The sequence below is a fragment of the Diabrotica virgifera genome, chromosome 1, assembly GCF_917563875.1.
Source record: "Diabrotica virgifera virgifera chromosome 1, PGI_DIABVI_V3a".
Taxonomy (NCBI): domain Eukaryota; kingdom Metazoa; phylum Arthropoda; class Insecta; order Coleoptera; family Chrysomelidae; genus Diabrotica; species Diabrotica virgifera.
The window spans coordinates 182,943,543-182,962,486 of NC_065443.1; the positions used below are offsets into that span (position 1 = coordinate 182,943,543).

At 33.2% G+C, this 18,944-nt stretch overlaps 1 protein-coding gene across 1 annotated transcript; it reads right to left on the reverse strand.

Annotated features, from left to right (window-relative positions):
* Positions 1-3,444: 3,444 nt before the first annotated feature.
* LOC126892203 (uncharacterized) lies at positions 3,445-14,073 on the reverse strand. Its single transcript, XM_050661710.1, has 2 exons — positions 12,823-14,073; positions 3,445-3,609 (listed from the first exon to the last, which is right to left on the reverse strand). Exons 1-2 carry the CDS (start codon positions 14,071-14,073, stop codon positions 3,445-3,447), a joined length of 1,416 nt encoding a protein of 471 aa, XP_050517667.1.
* Between the last annotated feature and the right edge of the window lie 4,871 nt (positions 14,074-18,944).

An 18,944-nucleotide genomic window follows, 5' to 3' on the forward strand; every position in this document is an offset into this window, starting at 1 on the left:
TGCTGATTATATAACAGGGGTCAAAGATTTGATTTTTGAAACAGACTCAAAACCCCTTGTTCAAATTTTACAGACGAAAAATGTGGATGAATTATCTCCTAGGTTGCAGCGGTTTCGGATGAGATTAATGCGTTACAATTATAAAGTAGTTTACATCCCAGGAAAACAGTTGGTTGTGTCAGACGCACTAAGTCGAAGTCCCATAAAAAATTCTGTACCTAGTAATGATGAGTTGACAGGTATTGAAGTCGAGGGGTATGTTAAATCGGTAATCCGTAATTTACCCATAAAAGATCGGTTTATAAAGCAAATAATCGAGGAACAAAGCAATGACCCTGTTTTACAAATAATAAAACAATGTACGTTGACTTCATGGCCAGAAAAGTCTAAAATTCCTGTGCATGTTTTGCCATATTTTCAATTCAGATATGATATATCATTTTGTGAAAATTTGTTATTAAAAAGTTCTCGAATTATTATACCAGCAGCTTTACAACTTAAATGTCTAGAATATATTCACACAGGTCATCTGGGGGTAGTCAAGTGCAGGGACAGGGCTAAATCTACAGTGTGGTGGATCGGGCTGTCTTCTCAAATAGAAAAAATGATTAGAAATTGTCCCAATTGTGTGGAAAATCGTGAAAATATAAAAGAAACTTTTTACAAAGAAGAATCATGTACACGACCTTGGGAAAAGATAGCGCTAGATCTTTTTAAACTGGATAAATGGTTCTTGATTGTCGTGGACTACTACTCCAGATATTTTGAAATATTTGAGCTCAGTTCCATGACTGAAATTGTTATTATAAATCACTTGAAAGGTTTATTCTCTAGATATGGTATTCCCAATATTGTGCGTAGTGACAATGGACCACAATTTTCAACATTATTTAAGAAATTTGCTTCAAATTATAATTTTATTCATGTAACTAGTAGCCCATACTTTGCACAGAGCAATGGATTAGTTGAACGGGCAGTTAAGACTGCTAAAGAACTAATCAAAAAGAATAGTGAAGATATATTTTTAGCGCTCTTAGCCTATAGGGCTACACCTTTAAGGTGTGGACTTTCACCAGCAGAGCTGTTTTTCTCTAGAAAATTAAGAACTAATCTACCACAGTTGTCAGTAAATTTGGAACAATCGGTTGTTAAGGGGGGAGTGTCATTAAGAGAAAGGGAAAATAAGGAAAAACAAGCAGATAATTATAATAGTAGACACCGAGCCAAGGATATGCAACCTTTATATGTGGGCGATTCTGTCTGGATTATTGATATTAGGCAATATGGAAAGGTAATTGAAATTTGTGAAGAACCACGCTCTTATGTTGTTCAAACTAATAGTGGTCAATTCAGACGTAACAGATGGCATTTGGTCCAGGCACCTTACTATACTCCTGATACCAGTAACCAGTTAGTTCCTAAGAAATTTGTTGACGGCAGCGACTTAGCAACTCCAGGCTTCTCCCACAAAGAAAAGGAGAATGAGAATATAAATAATTCCTCTGATACTTTAGAGACTATACATGGGAGTCAGAGTTGTGGAGTCGATGCTTCACCAAATAAAAGTGATGTCCAAAGTGAACACTTACCTGTACAGGAACCTGATCTGTTATTGAGGCCTAAAAGGAACATTAAAAAGCCAATTTACTTGTCCGACTATAGTTGTTAAGTTATGTATATTATGTTATGTTATGTATTCATTCTATATTTGCTGGGGTCCTGGAATTCTCATAGAGAGCTCTGTGGCTTACCTCATTTAAAAAGAGGAGAATGTAGAGTCAGCTCAGTATGCAACCACTTATACGTTTCCTTCAGAAACGTAGTCGGTACTTGAGACAGAACCTCTTTGGGGAGAACGACAGGATGTCAAGAGGGTAGTAGAAGTTAGGTTAATAATATGGATTGTCGCTTGGAAATATAATTGTAATAAAGTGCTAAATAAAGATTGTCTCAATAATTCTACAAAAAACAGTTTGCTTCGATACCAAGTACTCAGTATCGAATGAAGGTATTGATACCATAATATGAGTACTTAGTAGCATCGAATAACTACTGCAACATTATGTAAAACTGAACAAGCTGATATCATTCTACTAGTACTAGGTATCAGTGCCGGTTTAACCTAACTTCGGGCGCTGGAGGTTTAGGGGCCCCATTCATTGCTATTCGTTGTCAGTTTTTTAACAAGAAAACACATACATTAACTATAAAGATTTATTGTAAAATCCATAAAATAATTTTTTTTTAAACAAGCAAGAAGAATATCAAACCTAAAAAATAATCTCCGGCCGGCGCGGCGTAGCTCAGGCGGTAGTATGCTTGACTCGCGTGCTGGTATGCCGGGGTTCAAATCCCAGTGTCGGTAAGAAAAACTAGACAATTTTAAAATGTCTATAGGCCCCAGGTCGACTCAGTCTGAATAAAATGAGTACCTTGGGTAAAACCCGGGGTAATATTAGGCCGTTGAAGCGTAGCACTGACCCTGTTACCCTCCTTGTATACCGTAGGCGCTAGATATAGCAGACTACCCTGATATAATCCCAAAGCCGCGTCGCGTCAGCGGTATAAAACGGGAGACTATTATTATAAAAAATAATCCAAAAATACATTTTAAAACATAAATCAAAAACAGAAAGTTTCACAAAACAACACATGACAAACAAAAACCATATTCTAAAAAATTCATGAAGACAAAAATTAGATCACTTTTTTTTGACTTGGCATTCGCAAACTGCCATATAATATTATCACAATTCAGTTTATCCAGTTCTTCATTCTCTATATACAATAGTGATAATGCGTCTAGGTTTTCTTGACCCAAATTTGACCTTAAATATGTTTTTATTCATTTTAAAGCCGAAAAAGGCCACTCGCATGACGCATTAGAAATTAGTATCGTCAAATAAATTTGCAGTTAAACTATTGGGAAAAGTTGCCTTTACATCCTGGATGACATCAAATTTTTCATAAAATGTATGTTTATTTAAATTTTGGCATAACGTTACAAAATGGGTAATTTCATTATGCAAGTTCTCTTTGGTTTCATCAACATCTTTTTTATATTTCTCGTATAAAGTATTAATTACTGACGTCTTGACTTCTTCTTTATCTAGCGTAAAAGAACATCTAAAAGCTGATGTTACATCCTTGTAGCCAATTCTCTTTAAAAGATCTGGAGTAATCTTGTCGCATATAACATTAAATAGTAAATACTTCAATTCTGAATATCTCTTGCCCCTTTAAAATGATTTGACTTTCACCTGCTTCTTCGAAAAATGTTTTTATTTTTTCTTTGAAAGTTAGTTGTATAGTAGATGTTTGAGATATCCTAGCCTTCTCAAAATAAAATTTTTGCTTCTTGTTCAATTTCGCCAAACTTATTTCTTACGTCTCCAACAAAGCTCAAAAGAGATGCGCCATTAATTCTACCCCAATTGACACGCTCTACGTTAAGTCCACAGTTTCTAACGTTTTGCTTGTTGCATTCGCTCGTTCCAAAATTCTTGCCCAAATTAGTGTCAATAGAGCTGTCTCAAAAGTATCCATTTTATTGTACAGTGCCTTGGCTTCACTTCTATCTGCTGATTTTTCATCTCTATTATTGCTTAACTGGAAAAAATATGTTTGATGGATCCGTAGTTTTTAAATAATGCATTAACAGCGTCAAATCGGGCGGACCATCTAGTCTAAATTATTCTTTTTACACATTTTCTGCTTTCTTTCAGTAAATTCCACATTTGAGGAGAAGCCGAAAAAAACGTGTAGATACTTTGAACAGTTCTGAAATAACTAGTTGCTTCCAAGCTGGATTCACATGCAAAATTCACTACAATTCGAGACATCTTTCTGACAACTTTCTGTAGCTTTTGGAAAAGGACCCCGCCACAAACATTGACACGGGGCCCTGTGGGGCTAGGCTACGCCACTGTGTATAGGCGTGAAGAGATGTAACAATAGAACATAGGCGTTTGCAGTGTATTGGCGTATCTGCATATGATATTATTTTCGGAAAATATGTAGATTATTTAGCGACTTTATTTTTTTATAATTAAAAGGAACGGGCCCCTCCGGGGCCCGGGCCCCTGGGCGCCCGCCCCATGCGCCCAGTGGTTAAACCGGCACTGCTAGGTATCTAATATGGCTTGATTTGATACCGAGTACTCAGTATCGAATGAAGGTATTGATACCATATGAGTAGTTACCAGCAGTGAACAACTAATGCAATATTTTCTAAAACTGAACAAGCTGATAATACCACTCAACTAGTACTGGGTATCAAATACAGTTTAAATTGATACCTAGATATCAGTATCGAATGGAGGTATTGATACCATATGAGCATTTGCTAGCATCAAATAACCACTGCAATATTATGTAAAACTGAACAAGCTGATATTAATGATATCACTCTACTAGTACTCGGCATTGAATATGACTTGTTTCTATACCAAGTACTTTATCAAATTTATACAATATGAGTACATACTTAATAGTATCAAATAACTACTGCAATGTTATGTAAAACTGAACATGCTGATATTGATAATATCACTCTACTATATAGTACTAGGCATGAAATATGGTTTGATTTGATATAAAGTAGGTACTCAGTATTGAATGAAGGTATTGATACCATATGAGTACTTACTAGCATTGAATAATTACTCCAATATTATGTAAAACTGAACAATCTGAGGTTAATGATATAACTCTACTAGCACTCAGTATTGAATATCGTTTGATTCGATAATGAGTACTCAGTATCGAATGAAGGTAATGATACCATATGAGTACTTATTAGCGTCAGATCATCCCTATATGTATATATTTATAAATTTATTAAAAAAACTGCTAATAATAATAATAGAATACTTCAAATCAGTCACCAATATATTTATTTATAAATTTGTTAACAAACTGCAGTCCAATCAAAATAAAATTATCAACATTAACCATTTAAGCTTGCCTTAAATGGAGAATAATATTTTAAAACAAACACACACTAAATATAGTTGCACTAGATTTGCTCATGGTTGAAAATGTACTTGCACCGTCATTTGCCAGTATTTCAATGAATATGGTTTGATTTGGTACCGAGTACTCAGTATCGAATAAAGGTATTGATACCATATGCGTACTTAGTAGCATCGAACCATCCCTATGATATTATTCTTTGAACAAAAAGTAATATGCACCTCATTACACAAATTAAAATGGGAAATCTCTTCAAAATACCAATGTTCTTTCAATAACAATTCTTGAAATGATTGTGATTGATTATACAGCATTTCAACTACTGTCTGAAAATTCTGCAACAGTGTTCATTAGGTAGATGAGAACTGGATATCCACTATTTCCTAATAATACATTGTCCATAAGTTCCCCATTTTATCCTACCCATAATATGTAAAAGTAATTAACAACTACTAAAATAGTATATCTAATTGCACTTGCAAATTGTATGATGAGTGTTATGGGTTATGGTATTCTTTAAATGACAAAATAATTATATTCAACGTTTTCCTCTTTTCCAATGATCTTATATCTTATTTCAATTTTTATTTATGATTTCATTACTTTATTACAGGACAGGTAAAAAATAAACTTTATTTTATAGGTTATTTTTATTTTTACAAAAATATTCAAATGTCATTTGTCAAAATAAAAGATTCAGTAAAATCATCGCGAATTGTTTTGATACTAGTATTTTCATTCGATACCAGTACTCGGTATCGAATATGGTTTCAATACCATATGAGTACTTGGTAGTATCGAATCATCCCTACAGTCGCCTACAGAGGGGTTTTTAGAGGTTAGGAAGCCCTAGATCACAGCGTGCTCATGCTAGGTTGTATCTACAAGAATTGTATAATAAATGCATCTATAAATCTCCAATATGCTTTTAAGTTTCATTAATACAACACATAATACAATAACAAGACGACAAGACCAGTAATAACCTATGCAAGTGAAAATTGGACAATACAGAAGAAACATGAGTCAAAAATAGAAGCAATGGAGATGAAACACTTGAGAATGATTGCAGGAAAATGAAAATGGGGTAGAATAAGAAATGAAGAAGAACAGAAATAGAGCCAATATTAAATCACATCCAAAATAAACAACTGGAATGGTATGGACATATCATAAGAATGAAACCAGAAAGGATGGCCAGGAAAATTCTGGAAATGGTAAACACAACAAAAAGGAGAAGAGGACATCCCCGAAAGAATTGGAGGTATCAAATAGAGGATCTAGTACATGTACGAGGGAAAACGAAAGAAGAAATGAAAAGCCTAGCCAAAAACAGAAAAGCGTAGAAAAATGGGTGAAAGAAACAACGGACCATAATCTGACACTGTAATAGGCATAAGGAAAAAAGACAAGAAGAATAGATAAACTGAATGAACATTCATGAAAAATTCTTGTTTTATGTAAATTCTATCTATAAAATTTACATTTATATATTGAATTTAAATATATGGATTTGTTGATATATGTACTTTTTTCAAAAAAAAAGAAGTTTGATAAAGAAACAACAGTTCAGAATAATTATTTTATTTGTTCTTAAAAACATTACAAAACTAAAATAAAAATAAAATATACAAAACTACAACCACCTTAAGATGAATATACCTTGGGCCGTCCTTTAATGGTAAATTAATTTACAAATGCTTGCATGTAAGAACAATGTAAAATTAGTATGGCAGAGGATCACCAGGAAATAATACGAAATTATATAGCATTTCAACTTATTTTTGTAATTCCACACAGAAAGCAAACATTTTGTTTTTTTTTAACTAAAACTTTGGTTTAATAGTTAAAGTTTTTAGGAATAAAAATTAAGAGGGACACCACTATCTGAACATAATCAGTTGCATTTATTTTGTGTATCTGATGAAACGCATTTTTTTAATACTTATAAACTTAAGTAACATAAATTTTTTGGTGGTTTCAGTAAAAATGTCTACCTGGGGTAAAAACTGAACATACTTTTTTATGAGAAAATGGTGGAGAGTCTAAATTTGGGATTTAATATTGAAACAATGAAAAAGTGAAGCTGAAAGTTTCAAAATTTTATGTCTATTTTGTATAACAATGTATAATAATATGCCCTTAGACTACTCGTTAAACATGTCTTACAAAAACATATGGCAAATATCATCAAAAGCTAAACGAGATAAAAATATTTACTATAACTTTTTTTTACTCCCACAAGAAGTAAATTTAATGTTGTTCATTATAAAAATAAGATATTTATATTTTTAATTAAAAATATATGTTTTAATACTAGTTACTACATAAAATACTGGAAGTATAACATTTAAAATGAAAATAAACCAATAATTTTATTGCATCTATAAGTAAGAGTCCTATGATGGCCACATCTACACTAAATTTAAAATTAAGATGCAGTAGAAATAAACAAAACAAGACAAGTTAAATGCTACTATTAGGAGCACTCCCGAATCATAATTTACAATGCACAAACTTTGGAAATCATGATTTTGATTTACAATGTATATACATTGTAAATTATGATTCGGGAGTGCTCATAGTATTAGCATTTAACGTGTCTTTGTTTGTTTATTTCTACTGCATCTTGAATTTAGTATAGTATATTTCTATAAATATTTAGGTAAATTTAAATACCAAGACAAAATATAATATGTTATTACCACTGAATGTAAAAAAGATTTAAGTACAGTGAAAACTATTAAAACTGTCTATTTTGTGAAAAGTTACTACCTATTCACAAACTTTATTTAGCAATAATGTATCAAACCCGGTATTACCACATCTGCTAAAGACAGTACCTCCGTAGACTAGGGTAGGTTTGTGACTATGGCCACTAATATAGACACAATGAAATTCCAGGCTAATGTATGTAAGTGTAAATAATATGAAATGGAGATTTATTATTTTTATAACAATACAATAATTTCGATGGTTAAATACATTAGGTTAATCTTCATTTCTACAGATCTATTTATTCTTATGAGATCTTTCCTTAGAACACTTAGAAATGAAATGCACATTGTTTCTCACTGGCCCTGGGAATAAAAATTATGGTTACTATTGATTTGTACACCAAGTTACTTCAGACAGGTAATATTTTATATTAACCATATACTTTGTTTCATGTCCATGAACCTAGCAAAGCAAGGTTAGCAGAATGGAATCAGACCAAGTGCATAATTAGGTGCTAATTAAGTACCCCAATCGCGAATTTAGTGCTCCTTTATTTTTTAAGTTATGACATGTTCTGCCAGGTACATATGAACTCAGCAGAGCACAACCATAAAAAACATCAAATCGAAAAGTGACCAAGCTTATAATTAAGCACTAATTAGGTGCTAATTTAGTACCCAAACGTGAATTTAGTGCTCCTTTTTTTAAAATTATCACGTGTTCTGCCAGGTACATATGAACTCAGCAGAGCACAACCATAAAAAACATCAAATCGAAAAGTGACCAAGCTTATAATTAAGTACTAATTAGGTGCTAATTTAGTACCCCAATCACGAATTTAGTGCTCCTTTTTTTTTAAATTATGACGTGTTCTGCCAGGTACATATGAACTCAGCAGAGCACAACCATAAAAAACATCAAATCGAAAAGTGACCAAGCTTATAATTAAGTACTAATTAGGTGCTAATTTAGTACCGCTAATTTAGTACCCCAATCGCTAATTTAGTACTCCTTTTTTTTTTAATTATGACGTGTTCTGCCAGGTACATATGAACTCAGCAGAGCACAACCATAAAAAACATCAAATCGAAAAGTGACCAAGCTTATAATTAAGTACTAATTAGGTGCTAATTTAGTACCCCAATCGCGAATTTAGTGCTCCTTTTTTTTAAATTATGACGTGTTCTGTCAGGTACATATGAACTCAGCAGAGCACAACCATAAAAAACATCAAATCGAAAAGTGACCAAGCTTATAATTAAGTACTAATTTAGTACCCCAATCGCGAATTTAGTGCTCCTGAAATTCGTTATTAGGGCACTTAATTAGCACCTAAATTTAAGATAGGTATGTTTGGACTTTTTTGATTTTTTGAGGTAGTACTCTAATGACTTCATATGTACCCGGTAGAACATGGCTTAAAGGAAAGAAAAAATGGAACATTTAATTCGCGATTGGGGTACTAAATTAGCACCTAATTAGTACTTAATTATAAGCTTGGTCATTTTTCGATTTGACGTTTATTAAAGTTGTACTCTGCTTAGTACATATGTACCTGGCAGAACGCGTCATAATTAAAAAAAAAAAAAAGAAGCACTAAATTCGCGATTGGGGTACTAAATTAGCACCTAATTAGTGCTAAATTATAAGCTTGGTCAGTTTTCGATTTGATGTTTTTTATGGTTGTGCTCTGCTGAGTTCATATGTACCTGGCAGAACACGTCATAATTTAAAAAAAGGGAGCACTAAATTCACGTTTGGGGTACTAAATTACCACCTAATTAGTACTTAATTATAAGCTTGGTCACTTTTCGATTTGATGTTTTTTATGGTTGTGCTCTGCTGAGTTCATATGTACCTGGCAGAACACGTCATAATTTTTAAAAAAAAAAAGGAGCACTAAATTCGCGATTGGGGTACTTAATTAGCACCTAATTATGTACTTGGTCTGATTCCATTCTGCTAACCTTGCTCTGCTAGGTTCATGGACATCTTTGTTTCTATAAATGTTTAGATCAATTAAAAATGGTCTTCATTTGCCAATCTGTTAACATTTTTTTTAACTCATGTACTGAATGTTCCATTAATTTCACATCTTCCCTAAAACAATATCAATGTAAAATCTGTTCTGTTAAGTAAGTAAAAGGGTTCTTGCACTTTCTCAGGTTTATTGAACTCAATACAATACAGTCAGTAGAAGAGATGAGATCTGCCATCGGCCATCCGCGTTGACGTATTAGTGCCTTACTTCACAACTTACAGGGTTGCCAGATTGTGCCGATAGTACATCTCCCTCTTTACAAAAACAAATTTTCATGAAATTAAATAATCTTTCAGATAAGCTGGCCGTCGAGATATCCTTTTCGGACGAGACGAATCCTGTTCCATATTAGAACAGTTATTTTCTGTATTTGGAACTGTTAGCACAATATTGTTATCATTACACAACTCACTGTTTCCCGCACAATCCTTCCGACTCGCACAATCTTCCCACCTACCTTCTTTACTATTAAAATTAGAATCAGAAGTGGGCAGAGGCAGTGCTGGAGTAAATTCAGGTTCAAAGTAGTATGGTGCTGGAATGAGGTCATGACGGTTTCGTCTGTAATTTCCAGACTTGGTTTTTACTATATAAGATCTTGGTTCGTTTAAAATGGATGAAATTTTTCCGTACAACCTCAAATCAATTACCCAAACACTGTCTCCTATAGATAAATCTGACAAAGTCCTGGCCCTATGTCTTTTATTAAACTGGAAGGCTGATTTTTCTTTCGCTCTATTCTCTCTTTCTACCACCGAATCAGTATTAACGGGATTATTTAACAATTCTGGAATTACGGGTAAGGGAGATCTCAATTTACGATTCATTAGTAGTTCGGAAGGCGAAAATCCACATTCAAGGGGTGTGGTACGATAAGCTAATAAAGCTAGACTAAGGTCTTCATTTTTCTTAAGGAGATTTTTTGCTATTTTAACTGCAGCCTCTATGCATCCATTGGATTGAGGGAAATAAGGGCTACTAGTAATATGTCTGAAATCATATTGAGAAGCAAATATTCTAAATTGAGTACTGAATTGAGGCCCATTATCTGAACGCACTATCTCTGGAATCCCATACCGACTAAAAAGTTCTTTAAGTTTGGATATTATTACCAATTCAGTCATAGTGGTTAATTTAAATATTTCAAAGAAACGGGAATAATAGTCAGTAACAATTAAGTACCAGCAGTTATGTTTAAAAAGGTCCAAAGAAACTTTCTGCCATGGGCGCTCAGGAAAAGGATCCCTTATAAGGGGCTCTACCGGATTTGTTCTATGTTCTATACATATAGGACAATTTCTAACTAAATTTTCGATCTGAGTGGATAGACCCAACCACCATATTGAAGCTTTTGCTCTCGCTCTACATTTTACAATCCCTAAATGACCTTGGTGGAGATATTCTAAACACCGAAATTGTAGACATCTAGGGATAAATAATCGGGAATTTCTCAATAATAGATTATCGCTAAAAGACAACTCCAACCTATAATTATAATAAGGCTTTAAGCATTCCTCTAATTTATTTTGTTCAGGCCAACCCGACGTACAATATTCTCTTAATTTTAAACAAATGGGATCTTTTCTCTGTTCTTCCTTAATTTCTTCAATAAAATACGGCTTTACTTGCCCCGAACTAACTATAAGATGAACATGAGCTTCTACTTCGCTTGCTAATTCGTCTTCAATTGGGTCACTGCTATTCTCATCGAACCGACGTGAAAGAGCATCCGCTACAACCAGCTCTTTGCCTGGAGTATAATGAACCTCATAATCATATCTCATCAATCTAATTCTGAGTCTTTGCAAGCGAGGTGTGAGCTCATCGATCGGTTTTGATTTTAGTACTTGGACCAACGGTTTGTGGTCAGTCTCTAAAACAATCGGTATCCCAGTGATATATTCTTGAAACTTATCAGCAGCCCATGTCAGAGCTAGGGCTTCCCGCTCTATTTGGGCATATCTTTTTTCAGTGGAAGAAAGCAAACGAGAAGCATAGGCAACAATTTCCTTTTTACCCTCATTACACTGAATCAAACATGCTCCCAATCCAAATGATGAGGCATCCGCTGAAACTGCTATCTGTTTGGTAGGGTCAAAGTAAGCTAAACATGGACTTTTTTGTAGTAATTCCTTAACTCTTACAAAGGCTTGTTTCTGCGGACTGTCCCAGATAAATGTGACACTCTTTTTCAGTAACGACGTAAGGGGCTCTAGGATTTCAGAGCGATTAGGTATAAATCTACATGAAAAATTTATCATACCTAAAAACTGTAGTAATTCTGTTTTATTAGTCGGTTCTGGAAAGTTAACAAATGCTGAAATCCTTTCAGGTGCAATTGACACTCCTTCATTTGAGATTTCGTGACCTAAATACTGGAGTTTTTGAACAGCAATCACACATTTATCTTTATTTAGAGCTATACCTTCAGCTTGTATTCTGGATAATACTTCATCCAGAATTTTGTTGTGTTCTTCTAGTGTTGGAGCATGGATTAAGATATCATCTATGTGACTAATTACACCGTCCAAACCAGCTAATATTTTGTTTAACAATATAGAAAAATATTCGGGGGCACAAGTGATACCGAAGGGAACTCGAGTGAATAGATACCTACCGAAGGGAGTTATGAATGTGGTAAGGGATTGAGACTCTGGGTCTAAACGAATCTGATAAAATCCAGAAGAAGTATCAAGTTTTGAGAAATATTTACTATCTTTTATTCTGGCTAAAATACTTTCAACTTTGTTTATAGGAAAATATGAACGAAGAACAGATTTGTTTAAATGGGTATAATCCACACAGAGTCGAACTTTTTGGCCTTTTTGGACCACAACAATGGGACTGACCCACTCTGTAGGATAATCAACAGGTTCAATTATTTTTAGATTTAATAATCTATCAATTTCTTCTTTTAACGGTTGGAGTAATGGAATAGGAACTGTTCTAGGGACTGATTGTACATAGGGTTTAATGTTGTCTTTTAATTTAATTTCCATTTCTGTTTTAAATGTACCTATATCATTAAATATTGTTGAAAATTTTCTGAAAACTGCCTCTGGATTAAATACATTATTTATATTTTTTACTGTAACATTTTCATGAAATTGTAGAAGTTTTAAGTCTATTATTGATTTCCTTCCTAAAATAGGTTTAGATAAATTTTGTATAACAAACATTTGAGTTTTTGAAATGTCATTATTATGACAGAGGGTAACAGGAAGAGTTCCTACTACCTCCAATTTAATGCCAGATGGACCAGTAACTTTTTGATAAGGCTTACATAAAGTTTTTAATATCTCTTTAGGCATCAGAGAACTAGGAATACATGAAACATCTGCTCCAGAGTCAATTAAAAATTCAAATTTTGTCTGCAGCTCAAACACAAGCACAGAAATCAGCCACTCTCGAGCCTCAATATTATTAATATAAACAGAGCCGACAAAATTCAAATTATTACCCTCTGAATTTATCATAAAATTATCAATTTCTACAGTACTAACCTTATTTTCCCTTTGACCTTTACCAGATAAACAAACTGATGCCCAGTGCCCAAACTTTTTGCACTTATTACACTGAGACCTTCTAGCAGGACATACCTCCCTAGAGTGAGATTGCTGACCACAAAACATACACGTGTCTCCCTGGAAATTCTTTCTTCTGATGTTGTCTGCCTTCTGAAATGATCCGGTGACATTGCCTCGTTCTCTATTTTGGACACCCACTTTTGCTACTTCTTGAGTTGGATGATAACGGTTTTCATTACGCAATTCCCGAGTCTGATTTGCCTGCATTTCTGCTTGTTTTGCAGCAATAATACAATCTTTCAAAGTCAGAGTACCTTGTAGTTGCAAACGTTCGCTAGTTTTTGTATCTGACATTCCTACCACTATGCGATCCCTAATTAGCTCTTCCTTAAGGGTGCTGTAGTCACAATATTCTGCCAACGAATGTAAACTGGTAATAAAGTGTTCTATAGCTTCTCCTGGTTGTTGAATTCGGGAGTTAAACTTAAACCGTTCGAATATTACGTTGCGACGGGGAATAAAGTGATTTTCAAAACTCTGTAACATCTCCGAATAAGTAGCTGGAATTTTCGGAAACTGTAGAACGATTTCTTCGGCCTCATCTCCCATTATATACATAAGAATGTCAATTTTGTCTTTCTCCGGCTTCTGATCTTGTCCCGACACGCTCATGAATCGCTGGAACCTCTTGCGCCACTGGGGCCACATATTTGGCTGTGAAAACGTAAATTTCTCCGGTGGATTTACCTGAACAGGCATGTTAATTGTCGTTGAGCCGCTACTAACGTCTAAATCTGTATTTGCCATTGCCATTTTGCTTTGTGTATGATTTCAACACAACGTACATAACCTAGACACTACACATGGAAAAGTTAAACTTCACTAATCATTTTTCTCTCTCTTCACTTGAAATATTAAGTTGATCTGGAAAAGTGCACCAGCTGCCACCATGTTCTGTTAAGTAAGTAAAAGGGTTCTTGCACTTTCTCAGGTTTATTGAACTCAATACAATACAGTCAGTAGAAGAGATGAGATCTGCCATCGGCCATCCGCGTTGACGTATTAGTGCCTTACTTCACAACTTACAGGGTTGCCAGATTGTGCCGATAGTACAAAATCAAAAATATTCCTTTCATGATTGCATTTATTTTTGGAACTTTACATACCTTATACTTACATTTAACAAGAGTACAGACATGTTTACATTTTCCACTATTTTCTGCTTTACAAGAACATAACATTTAGCTAATGCTCATGCCATTTGTGAAAGATAGGGTTCCTTTAATTTCGTGGGGATTGGATCTTACTGAAGGAATAAACCATATATTTTGATGGTATGCTCAGAACTTTCCTCTATTTTTCCAGCCAAAATAAGATGACCAGAGTTTAAAACTTGTTTTCCTTCTAAAACTTCTTGAATTTTCAGTAGGTACCCAAGAACTTCAAATATCCCACGATACTACTTCATGACTAAAAAATAGAACCAACTAGAAAATAGAACTTCACAACAATTTTGAAAACAAAACCAAACAAATTTGTTTTTGACAAAATGACTTGAATGACAGATGATTTGTGACGGAACGGAACAGTAAATTAGGCAACATTGTATTCCATCAGGGCGAGTTTTAACCACGGTTCTTAGACATTACTACGGTTCAAGGTCCCTATACCATAGGTTGTATGGTAACTTTGACATTGACAAATGAAATATTGTCATCGTGACGTCACCCAGACGATCAATTTTACGAATTGTTTGTAAACATAATAGGATACGTGGTTTGGAGGCTATATTTTGTTATTAAATATCGTTAGTGTTTTAATTTGTGTTTATATCTTGAGATATAATGTATCTATAGATATCATTAAGTGTTTTTAGTATAATAACTTAAACCCAAAACTCTTTTACAAGTGTTAAGATACATTTTAATGTGGTTGTATTAAGTACCTACTGGATTTTCTTTCTGCTGTATTGTATAGTAAAGAACATTTTTGTATAGAGACATTACAGTTCTGTAATGTCTCTTGCGGTTCTTCACATCAAGTTTACATCATCTGTGTAGGTTGCAATCTGCTTAGACTTATTGAACAATATATCTAATTAAGTCTATAGATAATAGATCTATTATATGTAATTGTTTCATATAAAATTATAACCAATATTGCAGCCATCTGAAGATCGTTTGAATAAACAATTATAAACTAAATGAATATATAAAATGGGGAAAATTCCCTTTATTGCACTGAAATTGTATTTTTGTATAATTTACTGTTAATGTAAAACTTCACAGGTACCTATTGAATGGAATCATAATGTTTTAATAGTTTTAGATATTATAATCCAGTACCTAACGTAATCAGATGCTCTTATGTTAAACTTAAGAGAAAAACTACTAATTTTGTTACATAAATCTTTAGTTGAATCTCTTTTTCACCATGGTTTACATGTTAGGAGGAATTTATAATAATGTACTACATGCATTATCCCCAATTCAAAATTATTATATACCTACTCAAAATCATTTAAAAAAGTAAATTGTATTCAACCCATTATTAATATACCTAGGATATTTGAATGATTTAGTCCCATATATACACAAGAAAGAATCTCCTTCTGCTTTAATTAAGTAGTAATGCTATTCTACTGCATATATTTAATTGCAATTATATTCTATGATTTTTGTAACTCTACAGGTATCTACCACATTTTTTAAAGAATATATGAAATAAATAGTCATTAAAAATCCAAACGTATTTTTTTTAAATATACACATTTTCAATACATTCCTACTTTCCGAGTTCACTTCAATGAGTGAAGTGAATGAATTTGTATGCAGCATTCTGGGTGACGTCACTCCCGCCATTAGATTCTCGACGCTGATTGGTGGAAAGTTACCATGCAACCTGTCTATTTATGAACCTTGACTACGGTTGCCTAAATCGACTAACCAATGAAAATTAAGGGTGAGATTACGTCACGAGAGTTTACTGTCATTTGAATCGTAATATGATTTTTTTCGAATCCTGAGAAAACCAAGTATTTTAGAAAAATTTAAAGGCAGGATGCAAGATTACATTATTACCGAGGGCGGAAAGCCCCTTAGAATAAACAAGCAGATTCTATTGAATGAAATATTTGAAATTAAATATCACACTTCTCTTTTATTTTCAGCCCTGTAACTTATTAAAATAAACATTATAGAAGTTTTCAAGTACTTTCAGCCCTCGGTAATAATGTAGTATTTCATTCTGAGTTTAAATTTTTCAAAAATATTGATTAGTTTTCTCAGGATTCGAAAAAAATGAATACAATAGGGCTTTTCATTCACAGTCATTTGTTTCGAGCTTCTGTCATGTGTCACATAATATTAATATATCTACGTCATACGTTATTGGTATATACAAATGATACAAAACCAAGACGTATGGCGTAGATATATTAATATTATGTGACACATGACATAAGCTCGAAACAAATGACAATCGATGAAAAGCCCTATTAAAACACATTGAGAATTTTGACATGCGTCAAAATTTTGCATTAACTCAATGTAAAATTCTGAACTGTTGAATTCCAGCTTCCCTAATAATTATTGTACATCAAAAGACATTAGAAACCATTTGTAGAGGATTGAAATCTGTATTGGAAATAACTGTTAAAATTGGTCTACGTAATTAAACATATTCCAAAAGTTTGTAAAAATGCAATACATTTTAGTTTTCAGCCCAAACTTAGGCCACACACAATGCAATAATGTTCACATTTTTGAACTGTCAATATTTTTATTTTATCATCTATTGTTTAAAAACAATACAGTTAATAAGATACCCTCAGTTGCGGAGAAAGGATTAATAATAAAGATTTTTTTATTCAGTCAATGGTATGGGCACTGTCAGTTAAATAGTAACGTGTGGCCTTACTTTTACACGCATACCTATTGTGACAAATATATCATATTTTTCAAAATTTTGGAATGCATTTAAATCGTAGAACAATTTGAACTTTTGATTTTAATACAGATTTTAATTCTCTACAAGTATTCTCTCATGACTTTTGATGTAAAATAATTAGGGAAGCAGGAATTCAACAATTCAGAATTTACACTAAGTTTCCTATGGCTCTTTTTACGATTCACCACCCGGTATAAGATAAAATGTGTACTATTTGTCTAATTATTTCATAATAACACAAATAATACACATATATACACAATAACACACAGTCAATGATCGAAAATCATTTAAAAATATGGGACTGTAAACTCTTGTGACGTAAAGTCAAAAATATAAGTCTCCCCACCACCGTCGGACAAGACAACCGTAATAAAGTCTAATAACCGTGAGTTTTAACAAGGTTTTAACCGCAGCTCTCCCTCCCACATCACTGGTTCCGTCACAAATCGTCTGCGTCTGTCATTCAAGTCATTCTGTCAACAACAAACTTTCAAAATTCCAAAATAAAATCATAATGATTATGATTTGTTTGTTTTTGTTTTCAAAATTGTTAAAGTTTTTTTTTTGTTTAGTCATGAAGTTAATTAAGTAGTATCGTGGAATATTTGAAGTTCTTGGGTGGTACTGAAAATTCAAGAAGTAGTGTAGAAGAAGGAAAACAAGTTTTAAACACTGGTCATCTTATTTTGGCTGGAAAAATAGAGGAAAGTTCTGAGCATAGGTACCATAAAAATATATGGTTTATTCCTTCAGTAAAGTCCAGTCCCCACGAAATTAAAGGAACCCTATCTAAATGGCATGAGCATTTGCCAAATGTTAGGTTCATGTAAAGCAGAAAATAGTGGAAAATGTAAACATGTATTTACTCTTGTTAGATGTAAGTATAAGGTATGTAAAATTCCAAAAATAAATGCAATCATGCAAGGAATAATTTTTGATTTTACATTGATATTGTTTTAGGGAAGACGTGAAATTAATGGAACATTCAGTACATAAGTTGAAAAAAATGTTAGATAGATCAGTGAATGGAGACCATTTTTAATTGATCTAAACATTTATAGAGACAAACTATATGGTTAAAATAATACCTGCCTGAAGTAACTTAGTGTACAAATCAATAGTAATCATAATTTTTGGGCCAGTGAGAAAGTATTAACAATGTGCATTACATTTCTAAGTGTTAGGAAAGATCTCGCAAGAATAAATAGATCTGTAAAATGATCTGTTTACACTTACATATATTTATATAAAAAAAATTTTATTTATATATTTATATAAAATTTATATAAATTTATATAAAAACATTTATATAAAAAAAAGAAACCTCCATCTTTGTGTTGAATGTCGTAATGCATTTAAATCAGCGCCCATGGTGGTCAGGATTGTCCAGGAACTTCAACAAGAGGTGGTTAGTCTTAAAAAGGAGATTCAGGAGTTAAAATCTTCCCCAACACTAAATACTGATGCAGTTTTTGAGGAGATAGAAGACAGGAGCCGGAGAGCCAAAGATATTATTATATACAATGTACCTGAAAACCATTCAAGTGATTCTAACATCCGTGCGGAACATGACAGAAATAAGGTACGTGGAGTTCTCAATAAAATTGGTGTAACCAACAGCACCTATAAAGCCTTTCGTCTTGGTCGACTAGCGGATAAAACAAGACCTCTTTAAAGTCGCATTCAATGATTCAGCCCTTGTTATCTCTTGTTTAAAACAGTGCAGAGCCTAA